At 33.8% G+C, this 15133-nt stretch overlaps 1 protein-coding gene and 1 long non-coding RNA gene across 4 annotated transcripts in view; both read right to left on the reverse strand.

Moving 5' to 3' along the window:
- Positions 1–6769: 6769 nt before the first annotated feature.
- Positions 6770–15133, reverse strand: part of LOC106156639 (syntaxin-binding protein 4) — a 32843-nt gene continuing 24479 nt past the window's right edge. For all 3 annotated transcript variants that reach the window (XM_087010007.1, XM_087010005.1, XM_087010006.1), the window contains 5 exons: positions 14962–15075; positions 10476–10519; positions 10098–10240; positions 8669–8726; positions 6770–8260 (listed from right to left, as the gene is read on the reverse strand). In XM_087010007.1, coding sequence (XP_086866133.1) covers positions 8155–8260; positions 8669–8726; positions 10098–10240; positions 10476–10519; positions 14962–15075 — 465 coding nt within the window. In that variant the 3' untranslated portion in view covers positions 6770–8154. The remainder of the gene's footprint in view (positions 8261–8668; positions 8727–10097; positions 10241–10475; positions 10520–14961; positions 15076–15133) is intronic.
- On the reverse strand, positions 11971–14568 carry LOC147762969 (uncharacterized). Its single transcript, XR_015333653.1, has 2 exons — positions 13647–14568; positions 11971–13152 (listed from the first exon to the last, which is right to left on the reverse strand). It is a non-coding gene; the product is annotated as an uncharacterized LOC147762969 (long non-coding RNA).

Here is a 15133-nt window from a genome sequence, read left to right on the forward strand (position 1 = left end):
CATGCAGGTATCTTATGCAGGAGGGAGGGAGGGACTTCTTATAGTCCATGAGCCAGACGCCTGATTTTCAGCCATTGGTACCAAAAAAGGGCCAAGTTCTCATAGTGATTTTTAGTAAGGCCTATGTCTCTAGTGTCCAAATATGTGTGATAGCCTTCTCATACTGGTAGCTTTTTGTGTGCTATCACACCTTATATAACCCCACCCCTGCAGCAGCAAGGACTTTTTCCAGATGGGGGTAGGGGAGAGAAAATGCTTATTATATCTATATGGTAACAAGTATATCAATAAATTGTATATCCTTATGGAGGCAAGGGATGGGACAATTTATTTCAAAAGTCATGAATGCATGACAATTAGTCAAGGGTCATTGATAATGGGTCAAAGGTCACAGGAGGTCATTTTTGGGGATTTTTCATAAATTAAAGCCAAAAAGTTTTTTTTAATCATTGTACAAGTAAGAATATGGTATTTGGTGAATGATTTGTAAAGATGGTATAGTCTTATGCTTGTGAGCAAAGTTTGGAGCCTCAGCTGTCTTATTTTAGAAAATTATGTAAAATAATGTGAACCTAACGGCCAAAATATGCCATCTTTGAAAGTGGGGGTAGGGGAAAGTAAATCCTTGCTGCATCAATAATGGTCAAAGATATATCAATGCATTATATATCCTTATGGAGGTAAGGGGTGGGACAATTAATTTCATAAATCATTTATGCATGACAGTTAGTCAAGGGTCATTGATAATGGGTCAAAGGTCACAAGAGGTCATATTTTATGGATTTTTCATAAATTAAAACCAAAATCTTTTTAAAAATATTGTTTGAGAAAGAAATTGGTATTTGGTGAATGATTTGTAAACATGGTATAGTTAAACACTCATGAAAAAATTTGAAGGCTCAACTGTTTTATTTAAAAAAAAGTATATAACTAGTTAAATGTGAACCTTACTGCCATAATATGCCCTCTTTGCAAGTTGGGGTAGGGGACAGAAAATTCTTGCTACATCAATATGGTGAAAGATATATCAATGCATTATATATCCTTGTGGAGGAAAGGGATGGGACATTTATTTTCTTAAATCATAAGTCAAGGGTCATCGATAATGGGTCAAAGGTAACAAGTGGTCAAATTTTATGGATTTTTCAAAAATTAAAACCAAATTCTTTAAAAAAAATATTGTTTGAGACAGAAATTGGTATTTGGTGGATGAATTATAAACATGGTATAGCATCATACTTGTGTAAAAAATTGGGAGCCTCAACAGTTTTATTTTAGAAAATTATGTAACTAGTTACAGGGAACCTTATGGTCAAAATATGCCCTCTTTGAAAGTGGGGGTAGGGGAGAGAAACTGTTCATTGTTTGAAGATAGTAGAATATAGAGCAACAAAATGCACATATTTATGCAGCTTTGGACCTTAATTTATTGATTAAGACACCTGCATAGAAAGTCGTGCCTCATTAGAAAAAGGTTGAAAGGTTAGTCCAGGACAAATTATTATAAATACAAACCTTAACACCATTTAAAGATTATTTTTTGGTTTAAATGTATTATATTTAGGGATAACTTATATCATATAATTACTTATGACTAATGTTTTAAATTTGAGACTATATATACCCATTTTCATATATCTTATTCACATTTGGTTACTTTTCCTAAAAAATTAAAAAGCCTACATACACTGTTTATTTTGATTCAATAATCAAGGGAAATAGGTATTGTTTTTAATACTAGCATTCAGAAACATACCTTTGTCTTTTGATAATATTTCTAAAGGATTTAAAAATTTTGTATCATAATGAGATAGTCCATTGGAAAAGACAAAAATTTAAGCCTGCTTCATTCTGATCTCAGGGGGAGATAAAGGGAAACAAATTCAGGCTGGTATCCGGTATGGATAGCAGATATAAAAATGCATTCAGCCTCATTCTCTCTTAAACCTTAATGATTGAATCATCTCATGCCTGTAAACATGCCACCAATACCACAACAAGGGAATTTAAGTACCATTTAGTTGAAATTAATATACTGAAAGGCTTGTATCAAAATATTGCTCAGTCCTTTCATGAAACTGAACATTTCGCAGATATTCTTCTTCTTTCTATATTTATATTCAAGATCTGCAGATTCAGGATGGGTAGTTTGTGTTCTGAATGTATGATAGTCCTGAGAGAAAACGCAATGAAGCCCACAATAGGCTATCTCATATTCTGCTAAAAATTCTAACTTACACCAAATTGTCAAAATTTTATTAACATGGGACATACACATTATACTCAAAATTTCTTCAGAATGGCAACATATTGATGGCTAGGTGGCATTTAAGGTCAAACAGAAGTATGTTTATTGTCCTTTGAAATGCATCAAATTGCACATTGTCATAATTTTATTAATTATCATTGATCTTTTGAGGAGGGGGGTTGCAAATACTACACACATGTTCACTAACACACATTTACAGGATTTATGGGATGGCAGAGGAACTAAGTAATAAGTGGAAAGAAAGCAGATAATTTGTCAGCATGGACCCTGCTCCATGATATGAATTCATACATGTACACCATAGGCTGATCAAGTGGACCAAGGACCTGAGAACAAGCCCGTCCACCCCCAACCCCCAACACAAACACACCAAGTTAAATCTGCCTCTGTTTTTTTATAAAACGAGAGAAAAATAGACTAAAGTCTGAAGATTGAAGTAGGCTTCATGGCACATGTAACATTATCATGTTGATTGTTTAAATGTGTTTTGCCAAATTTATCAATTATTTGGTTGAACATTCTAATTTAGCTATTACATGTAGTAATTAAAAGTTATCCATCAGTTAGATAAAATGATTTAACAATGAGCCAGCCCAGTCAGTACTTGGGTACTAGTATACTGGTAATAATTATTGATATAATAATCTTTTCTAAACTGATTTGAAATACATTCACTTTCTTACCGTGTATACTGTAACAGAAGTTTTGACGTCTAAATCTGCCAATTAAAGTTCATTTATTAGTTGGAAAAAAGAATGTGGAAACCAAACTGCTTGTAGCAGTTTAAGTTTCTGATAAAATTTTTTACTTTTTACTTATTTCAAATCAATGTTTTCACTTACACAGTGAATTACATAACATGCATTGCTATTCATAACTGTTCTTTCAATTTTTACATTTTGCTTACATGGAAAACTATCCAATGTGTACACTGAATTGACAGGCACTTTTAACTGCTGGACCTCAGATACTGTCTGATGTTGAACAGCATAATTGTGAATATACACTACAGGTTGTTATATATAGTCATACAAATTTCAAAATTTTATATGCTTTAATTTAAAAAAATTAGTTATTTTCCTAAATATGCTTTGTAAAAAACAAGTATGTATCACCATTAAATCATCCAAAAGTTTTCATCTAAATGTTAAAATTTTCAGATATTGCTTAGATTTTTATGCTGTAAAGTGAGTGTGAGTGACCATTGGCCGACCACTGCATGGTAATATGCCCTCTTTAAAAAAGTAAACTTGATGAAGTTATATCTTTTGGATACAGGCTATGGTACAATAGTTTTGTATCTTACTTCTTCCAAATTGAATGACAGTAAAATTTCACTTCTTGACTCTTTATAATAGAAAGTTTTCACTTCCATTTTGAATTGAAGGTATATAATATGCAAATAAATCTAAATAAATTAAAGAAGGGGCCTCAGACTCGATGAACTAGTCTTTAATAGTCACAAAACATCTAGTTATACCCCAAAAGTATTTATATAATTGAAAATATCCTCTTTTAATGGTGTTTAAGTTCATATTTATGAAAAAGCTTTAATTGTTGCTGAAGTTTGGCCTCAACTGACACTTTTGACCTATTTTTAATGAAGCATGACTTTGTTTACATGTCTTAATCAAAATATGAAATGTCCTTTTCCAAAGCTGCATAAATATGTGCATTTTGTTGCTGTATCTCTACTGCCTTTAAATGATGAGCACTTTCTCTCCCCTACCCCCACTTTCAAAGTTGGCAAATTTTGACTGTTAGGCTACACTCAACTAGTTACATAATTTTCTAAAATAAAACTGTTGAGGCTCCCAATTTTTTACACAAGTATGATGCTATGCCATGTAAATAAATCATTCACCAAATACCAATTTCTTTTTCAAACAATATTTTTTTTAAAGAATTTGGTTTTAATTTTTGAAAAATCCATAAAATTTGACCTCTTGTGACCTTTGACCCATTATCTATGACCCTTGAATTATTGTCATGCATAAATGATTTTAGAAATTAATTGTCCCATCCCTTTTTCTCCATAAGGATATTTAATGCATTGTTATATCTTTCACCATATTGATGTAGCGAGCATTTTCTCTCCCCTACCCCAACTTGCAAATAGGGTATATTATGACAGTACGGTTCACATTTAACTAGTTACATAATATTTTTTAATAAAACAGTTGAGCCTTCAAATTTTTTTCATGAGTGTTTAACTATACCATGTTTACAAATCATTCACCAAATACCAATTTCTTTCTCAAACAATATTTTTAAAAAGATTTTGGTTTTAATTTATAAAAAATCCATAAAATATGACCTCTTGTGACCTTTGACCCATTATTTATGACCCTTGACTAACTGTCATGCATAAATGATTTATGAAATTAATTGTCCCATCTCTTACCTCCATAAGGATATATAATGCATTGATATATCTTTGACCATTATTGATGTAGTAAGGATTTACTTTCCCCTACCCCCACTTTCAAAGATGGCATATTTTGGCCGTTAGGTTCACATTATTTTACATAATTTTCTAAAATAAGACAGCTGAGGCTCCAAACTTTGCTCACAAGCATAAGACTATACCATCTTTACAAATCATTCACCAAATACCATATTCTTACTTGTACAATGATTAAAAAAAACTTTTTGGCTTTAATTTATGAAAAATCCCCAAAAATGACCTCCTGTGACCTTTGACCCATTATCAATGACCCTTGACTAATTGTCATGCATTCATGACTTTTGAAATAAATTGTCTCATCCCTTGCCTCCATAAGGATATACAATTTATTGATATACCTGTTACCATATAGATATAGTAAGCATTTTCTCTCCCCTACCCCCATCTGGAAAAAGTCCTTGCTGCTGCAGGGATGGGGTTATATAAGGTGTGATAGCACACAAAAAGCTACCAGTATGAGAAGGCTATCACACATATTTGGACACTAGAGACAAAGGCCTTACTAAAAATCACTATGAGAACTTGGCCCTTTTTTGGTACCAAAAAAGTGTCTGGCTCATGGACTATTAAGGACAGCTTTGGCATGGACGCAACGGGTGAGTGGGTGGCTGCGGCCTAATTCAGTTACTAGGCCTACTGTACTGGGAATTAGTGCCTGAATTACATAATGATATGTACCCGGTAGTCCCTAGGCCTACTGATGCTCTAAAATATATATATCATTTATTACCAATGAGTCTTGCATTTGTGCATTTTGTTTGAAATGATGTTATAAGCACTTATTAATACAGGGGCAGATTAAAGGGATAATAACTCTTCATTTCAGCCAAAAAAATGAATTTTCCTAGAGTAAACAACAATTTTCCCATACTTACCAATGGTTAATGAATCTATTTTTACATTCAAAGTTAGTCCCTGGTTTTTTCTAAAAAGATTGTTTTTTTCTTAAAATCTCTTAAGAGATTTTAACAGAGTATAGCCATCAATGGAGGTCACATGGTCTAAACACAAGCTCAAATATCAGAAAAATAGCTATAACTGCCGTTTTTGTGGTAAAACAGAATATATTTTATTTCTATGAGTCATTCACAATGTTTTTATTGTAAAATATAGATCTCATACGAAGAGTTATTATCCCTTTAAGGTTTATTTGAAGCGAGGGTCAGCGGATCCAAAGCCAACCCTCCCCCCCCCCCTTCCTTGGCATGGTATTTTAGTATTTTATAGGGAGAACGTAGCCGTTTGGTACGGTTTAGAACTAGGATTCATGATTCAGCTAGTCAAAATTCTAATTTCAAGAGGGGACCATTGGTACGTTTTTTTCAGAAATCGAGGGGGGGGGGGGGGGCGGGGCAGGTCCACCCATGGCAGCAACCCCCCCCCCCCATGTTACCTGTGGCAAAGTACAAATCATGCCAAAGTTAAGAAGTCTGCAGATGAAATACATTTAGAATGAAAACAACAGTTTTAGTTTGTTTAGCAGTTTTCTTTCAAAACATCTTGATATAAACAAATTTCGAAATTACTAGAAACTCTATCTAAAAATAACTATGTATAACTAGTTCCACAATAAAAAATTGTCATCAACATATGGTATCTTCTAATTTATGTCATATCTCGCAAATATGTCCTTTGCACTTCAAAACTCATTTTGATGTTCTTTTTTAAAATAATTATGAATAAGGTTTCATTTTTTTAGGATTGCAGTTATCAGTAGAATATACACGTCTTTCTGTAACATACTCCTTTGTATACTGTACATATTTTGACAGGGCATATGCATTACCTCTGTTTAATTCGTCACACTGCAGTGAATGGCAAGGCACATGTTTGGCTTTTGCTGATAAATTTTTCAATTTGTGTAGGCATAATAAGGCCTAGTATTGTTCAAGGAACCAAAGGAAAACCTCAAGGACCATAACATTGACTGTAGCATTTTCCTTCGGATATTAACATCTTGTTTAGCAAAGGACAAAGAGGAAAAGACGGGTTATAAAATTCATTGTAGATAAAAATAATAAAATAATGCTTGGTTTCTTGATGCAATAAGTTTATTGTTACTGATAACATCCTGATGTGGTTTCAAGAAAAAATCAATAGTTGGTGAGTGTATTTCAAAATTCAAAGTTATTTCTTAAACAGAATATTACATAATAAAAAGTATGAAGACAAACACTCTTAAAATACTTCATCAGGATTTTACTCATTTTTTTTAAACAAGAAAATACTATCTTCTTCAAAATCTTTTCAAATCCAAACATAACGTAATAGCTCCAACACGTGATGTTCTCTATTCAGGAAATAACAAGGGCCCGTTCCCAATGAAACCATAGTTCTACGTGGAGTGATCCAACTCCGTGGGGACTTGCTGAAAGCAATCAGATCAACACGCCTCAACATACTAGTGTAATCACCAGATTTTCAGTAAGCTGATTGCATTTAGTAGGAGTCCCCGTAGATATATGAGTCCACATCTAAATCAATACCGTTTCACACTTCCATTAACTAAACTTTTGAACACAATGTAAGAAAGTTCAAAACCCATTATCAGATATTTTCTTCAAAATGTGTCCAACTGAAATTCACAAATTTATTAATTGTAGATGATGCAAAATGCAAAAAATATATGATAAAATTAAAACAAACAACAATTTTAATAGCAAGTTAAAACTTATTACAAAGTATGCAAATTATAATCACATAAATACATCAGAGAATGAAACAAGGCCACAGCTAAGGCAGGAAGATGGGGATGCAATCATGTTTTTAAAATCAAGACTTAAATATTTACATTTATCATAAAAATCAATCCACCTGCTTTCATGCACTGCTGTATCTATAAATACTTTTCATCCAGTAGCCTTGGAAATTATGGAAGCCAGGTAAAAAGTAAAACAAGTTTGTCTGCCTTACCACTAACTCCAGCTATTCACCTAACAATGTACAATTATGACATGAACCAGATTCAGGCAGATTTGGTGAGATGATAACTGTATTCAAATACAATTAATTCACAAAACACCTTGCTGCATAAGTTTGAGCTGGAGATTGTCATATATATATATAACAATGGATAAAATAGACTGTATTGGGTTTATATATATATATATATATATATATATCAGTTTATATAATAAAAAAAATAACCTTAAAGGGCACATTCAGAACAGATAATCCATGGACTAACTGATCAGCCAACTAAATATGGTTGACTCCACTTTAAAAGCAAGCCACTTAATTCCCTGATGGTCTCCCTGTCTCCACACACCCCACTAAATGGATTACATCTTGAATCCCAGGTTTAATTGCTAGGCCCCTGCAGCATGTGGAGGCGGGGAGACCATCAAGGGACTAGGGGCTTTGCTTTTAAGTGGGTCGGCCATGTTCAGTCCGTGAATCATCTTGTTCTGAGTGCACCCTAAGTCCTCGTCTCTTTTATATGACTTGCGGTGCCAGCTTCATCCTTTGGGAGGTGCTGCACATTGGAGACTGGGTGGGTCCAGGATGTGGTCTGGGTTACATGACTGGGGAAAAAAAGTAAAAAAAAAAAAAAATCCAATAAAGGACTGATTTAGGCCACATTCAGAACAGCAGACTAACAGATCTACATATAAAATATGGCGAGCCATTCAAAAAGCTGCGGTTTCATTCCAGATTTAACACTAAATATATTCCCCACGGGGTTGGCCATATTTGATCTGAGCATCTGTTAGTCCACTGTTCTACATGCGACCTTAAAAAGACTACTAGGTATTTTATTTTACAAATTCCTATTTTTGGTCACAAGCACACACCATTCATATTTGAATTAAATTAAATGAATAATTAAGAAAAATAAAAAGAAGCACATGCCCAATTCTTAGATGCATCCCAACATCAACTTTGAACAAAAGGAATATTTCAAAATGTTGGTTCCTGATATAGGTACTTACTTGATGTAATACTTGGTGCCGTCAGCTGTGAAAGCCTCTTCCCAACCAAATGGCAATGCTAGAAGATGAAAAATTATCTAGACACGAAAAAATACATTTAATATTTTTATATACCTAGCATTGGAGTAATAATGCTTCCTGAAAAAATCAAAACTTCATAAATTGCAGAAATTATGGCAAAAATGGATAATACCAACCAAAAGTTGTCACTGATCTACACAAATAAAAGTTTCACATAGCTTAATGATTATTTAAGGTTAGTATAATCCGGTTTTAAAGATTAAAATCTTTTACACTAGTACTGTAAGAGCGCATTCTGAACAGCAGACAAACAGATCTGCAGATCAAATATGGCCACCCACTGATAAGCTTGCCGCTTAATTCCTATAGACACTGAATAGATACCTCGCAGGGATTACACAACAAGCATTCGAGTGGGTCAGCCATATTTGATCCGCAGGAAGTTTATTAGTCCCAGGTTCTGAATGCACTCCCCCAGTGCATATATTCAGTACTATGTACTGAGTACATAGTGCATATATTCAGTACATAGTACTGAGTACATAGTGCATATATTCAGTACTATGTACTCAGGCCCAATGGCACAATTGCTAATATTAGGGTAAGAGTAAATCTATTTTTTTTTTCTTTTGCATTTCCAGTGCTGAACCCAGAGTTGATACTTATTAAAAAAAAGTGGAAATGAAACCAAATGAAAAATTGGATGAAAATTTTTAATTTTAAATTGAATCGAATCTGTAATTTCTGTCTAAATTGGAACAGAAAGGAGGCTGAAAATGGTTGATGAATATGTTTGCATGAAACTGGCACCCTTTTTTTAAATTTTATTATAATTATTATTATTTTGTATTTAGAATGTTCTGTTGTTTGTTTTCTTTGGCACACAACGTAATCATTTATTATTTAAATTGAAAAGCAGATAAGACTGTAATAACCATCCAACCTGTTTCCTTGTATTCCCATTAACCTGACACAAAAACACATGTACCATATCACATGTTAATGACAATGAGAAGCAATATAATAAATATTAATCTTACCAGTGGAATATTAAAACGTGAAATGTTTCACGCGTCTATAACAAGGATTAAAATACTTTTTTAAACATGCAGAATCTGTAGGGCTTTGTGTACCCTTTAATCATATAAAATGCAGTACTGTGCAGTTTGATACTTATGGGTAAGCCTACAGTTTAATTTTTTCCAGTTAAATTTAAATTTCTAATCAGTTCAAGGACAAACTAATAATTGCAAATGTCATACCGCATTATTCATTTTTAACTGGAATAATAAATTGTCTTATTCAATTTGTCAGAATAAATCAATAAATAACTGTTAACATAGTTGCAATACAGTTAGTAAGTAATCAAACACGCACACACACAAGCTTAAAGAGGAAAAAATCTTACGTTCTACTTCAACAATGGCTTTAACAGCTCTGACAACTTCCTTGGCTTCTTTTCCCAATGTTTGAGGGGTGTGCTTCTTGTGCCTTGCCAAAAATCCAGGGGGCTTACTTCCTCTAGCCTGCTCCCCCTTGCTGGACTCAGATCTGAAATACAATTCCTGTTAGCACCACTGGGCCATTCAGATTGTATGGATAGTAACTATATAATTACCATGGAATATGATCTTATAGTGGGTTTGTTAGCTGGTGAAATTTTAACCTGAATGGACATTTTCCTGACAAAAAGGGCAGTTCTTTTGAACTGCTCGACCCCCCCCCCCCCTCCACCCCACCTACGGGCTTGTTTATGAAATAATGACGGCTGTAAACAAGGTCCTACCTTATATGTATGCCATCTCCACTTGTCAATGTCTCATGCACAGTCTGAGAGAAAAAATAAAACAATTAAATAAATATAAAGAAAAAATAAACAAGTAATAAACAAGTCATATTATCACTATGTGTTACTTGATCCTAACTATATCAAGAAAAAGTGTAAGGCTGTTAAGCTGAAATTTTCACATAATTTAAGTATTCAAACAACTTAATAAAAAACAGGCAGCAAAGCCTGCAAATATACAGACAGCACAGAAGAAAAAATGCAAAAATGTATGAAAAAATAATCAAATTTCCTATAAAAATCCAAGAAGCCAATTTTCTAACTGAACAATCATGTCTTTTTAATCAAATTAAGCTCCCATGAAAGCTTAGAAAGAGAAAAGTATCATTTGATAAATACTTTATTTATTAGAATTTTGAAATCTCACATAAAAAACAACACTGTCATAATTTGTTGAAGTCTAGGATCACATTAATACGTACATCACCAACTTATATATTGTATAATTATTATATAATTTATAAATGTCATTAAATGTTTGAGCAAAACTAAGTATCTTTAAAAAGTGTTAAAGAAATAACAACTTAAGTGCCAGTTTTTTTAAGCACCAGACAAGTGCGGCAAGGTGGGGGTTCACAGAATTTGACCTTATTGGGCTGAAATACTTGCCTGAGGACCCTTTTAACTTCTGCCAAATGTTATGCCATAAAACTGTATTTCAGGGGATTTATGCCCAATTTTCTGTTTTTCCAGCTTTCGAAGCATATTTTCAGTTATCATACACGTCACTCATATATATGCTTATTATACTCTTATCTAGTAATATATTTACTATGTTTATGTATGATGTATTTTGTTGATCAATATTCTTCCCCCCAAGACATTCAAACTAAAAATATAACCCACCTTGTCCACACTGTACCCACTTTTTTTACCCCACCCCCCAAAACTAAGTTTACGCATGGCGATTTTCAGAGGGTCATATACCCACTAGTAGAGGCCCTATGGCTGTCAAACCTGTATGGGTTTGTAAAGGAACATTAAAAATATAAAGTACAAAGGAGATCCTCGTGGCCTTTTCTTTTGTTGGCGATATATTTTAATATTTAAATATCCGAAAATTGTAAAATTTGGATGGGTGTTGCTCTTGTCTTGGCCAGTAATACCTGCTCAATTACTCTAATCACGGCAGAATTGAACAATAGACTTTACAAGAATAGGCAATTGCCCTATAACAGAGCCTACCTTTGGGATTTAAACCGTCATATTCATATTTTGATGACTTGTGATAGAAATTTATGTAGCTTTGGTCAAGACATAAACCCTTTTCAACCTGCTACTTGGCCTCAAGTTTTTACCCTTTGCTCAATAGCTTCCATCTGGATTGTACACCTGGGAATGGTATTCCCTGTAACACTATAGCTTACAAATTTAATTAAAAATATTTTTAGCCTAATAAATTTAATTATTCAGAAAATAAAACGACAAAAAAACCCACATTTTTCTTACATTTAATCATATAAAGAAAACTGTATTCCTTCAACATTTCTTTTGATCTACTACTTCAACAATTATTGGACACAAGTGGGCACCAATCACACACACAGCTTTTAATCAATCAACAATGTTTCATAATGCATAATCATCTCTTTATTGGATCTTTAAAGTTTAAGTATAAATAAGCAAATTATTTGGAAGTGTAGCAAACAATTCAAATCTTCATACTGGAAAATATTTATTACCAATAACTTAATAAATGGGTGGAAGGCATTGTAACTGCCATTCAAGACTACTCCTGTCACCCTTAACTGAATAAGACACCGACAAAGTTTTGACTCAAGATTTAAGTGAATGTTTCAAAAAAAAAGTAAGGTTGATTTTCATTCTACAAAAACATCAAAGTAATGTAAATCTATATTATCCAACTGAATCCCCTTCCTGAGAAGAATGAAGAAATAAGTTGAACTTCTGTAACAGTGTAATTCATGGATTATTTTGCACTACTCAGGACCAGGAACATATTGCTGCTTCTAAATATTTAAGTCAAACTGATCTTTTGCTCCTAGGAATAAAAATATGATATTCCATATCAATATCTCAGTAAGATCTTATCCCATTGAAAGGTGGCATTCACGGATATCTTCAGTAAAATGAAACAGAAAAAAGCAGACATGATCCTAGGTTTCAAAAAAAAAAATAATAATAAATAAATAAAAAAAGAACTCTGAACATTTATCATGGGACTCAACACCTAAGCGTCCAGAGGTCCAGGACACCTTGAATTGAATTAAAAAATGCGGAATTCCACGTTTCTGGGGCAAAAATTCATGTCTGAAAAGCTCCTTGTAAAAAAAAGTCACCGAAAAGTGTCAGTTTTCATCATTTAATGAAGCTCCCATAAATTACTGTCCTTCCTTATGGGGGATCTCCTTGCTACTTGCTTGGATCATCATGGCTGACATTAGCTATCTGTCAGGTCATTGGTGTCCTTCAACTGTAGATACAAATACTTGTTCAAAGTAGATAAACATCAAAAATACATTTCAGTCTGTTGGGCAGTAAGTCAATCCTCTTCACAAAACTTCTTTTTCGGGTGCTTGGATTAATCACTTTATTTTCTTTGCCATATATCTGATTCCTGGCTGCTCTTTCTGACCAGTCTCCAAACATCTTCTAGCTAAAATAACAACAAAAATTTATTCTTTAATCTACTGAATGGTTTTAATTTTCAACCAACAAAATTTAACATGAAACCCCATTTTAGGCTACAACTAAGCTTTATTTCATATATATATATATATATATAATTCATGTAATTGTGATATGATTGTTACTCTTTTAATCACAAGCAATGACCTACAAAAGCAGTATTATTTAGTTGTGAGGGTTCTGTAACTTGTTGCTCTTACAAACAAAAAAGTTTACACTGCTGACATGTACAGTACAAAACATAAGCTCTTTTCACTATATGTAATATTTAACAAATTTGCTGTGGTTCTGAGGGTCAGAGATAGCAGTATTTAGATGATGACTTAGCTTCACTTGTCTAATTACTATGCATATTTAATTCAAACAACACAGATATCATACCATTATCAACCTTCCGTCTGTATGTAAATTCGGTGTGTTAATTAATTATAAAGATGTGACGAATGTCAACTTTTTAATTACCTGGGCCCAACCAACTGAATATCTTGGCTTTGTCTTGATAAAAATTTGAATACACTGACTGTTCATGAAAGCTCCCGCTTGGTCCGAGCAAGGAAAGTCCTACAATAATAACTTGGTCCGAAGAAGTAGTTGACGTGTTCTTGCAGCTCCCCAAAGGATCCATAGCATGTGACGATGCGCTGGACACACGACTGAATCGAGCTCACTCTCCATTTCCTCTGATGATGACACTGCCTCTCATTAGCCTCTCACACTGCATGTAACTTTTAGCATCGGGAGGTGACCCCAATCATCTTAGTCGTATCTCCTGAGTATCGCACAACCTTTCCGTCTTTGTAACGGTCTACAGAACAACAAAGTATACGCTCTGCTGCTTGAAATTCGGAAAATCTGCAGTGCATTCATCGCACGTCTTCCACCACTGCTACTTGAAACTGTCATGACCGCCTACACGAATTTAGTTTCGAATGCATGTTAACCCCCGTATTTGAACTTAGCATATACTAATTATCCAGGAATCAATAAATAAAAACTACAGAAGACTATTTCAGTTAATTAGTCCCTAACTAACGTTGAAATTAACTTAAACATCCTTGAATGCAAATCGAAACTGTGGGAAGCAAAAATGCTTTACGATAATGTAGCCAGAAAATAGAAGAATTTGCGTCGCTGTTGCAAAATTTGTAGGCAAAAGGCCACGCCAGTGTTTTAATTTATGGTAGGCCCCTTGTCCATATTTTCAGTAAATATCAGTGAAATTATCTAAGGTGCTCTACTAGTGGAGATATAAGGCTATTGACAGGGTGGGTATCTGCGGCAGTCATCAAGTGACCTCAAATAACCTCGGTAGTTTGTAACCATAGCAACGGATTTATGATATAAATCTCTGTCGTTATAAAGATTATATATCCATCTTTCAATTTTGGTATTGATCGAAGTAATGAGTTGATCACTTGATGCACATTTGTGAAGCAAACTTCGGTGAAAAATACACCACTCACACAGCTGAAAAGTGAGACGGGAGCCACGCGAGGCAGTGAAATATTCATGTGGCTGTATCTCGACAATAACGCAACGGAAAGCTTTAATATTTTACAGTTAAATTAAGGTCACAAAGGTGATTAACTGTGGGCAAAATGAGTGTATTCTGTGAGAACCCCACCTTGCCGCTTTTTGGCTGATTTGCCTGGTGGTTAGAAAAACTTGCACTTAAAAAGCATATAAAATTCACTGTATGCTTAAGTGTAATGCTTTATTGTCACCAAATGCAATCACAAGGCAACTTTGAGCAAAACTACTGGTTAGAAATACCTACTTCTGCAAAGTGCAACAGTTTTTCTGTAGCAACTTCATAAGTTTTCTTTGCAACTTCAGCCTTCCGCAGTTGACAACTTAACACAGCTAGCCTCTTTTGGACAATAGGACTTTCCTGAAACAGTTGCAAACATATGAATGGTGACAACCATCAGGAAAATCTGTCTTAACTG

The sequence above is a fragment of the Lingula anatina genome, chromosome 3, assembly GCF_051362555.1.
Source record: "Lingula anatina isolate TDL-2025a chromosome 3, LinAna3.0, whole genome shotgun sequence".
Taxonomy (NCBI): Eukaryota; Metazoa; Brachiopoda; class Lingulata; order Lingulida; family Lingulidae; genus Lingula; species Lingula anatina.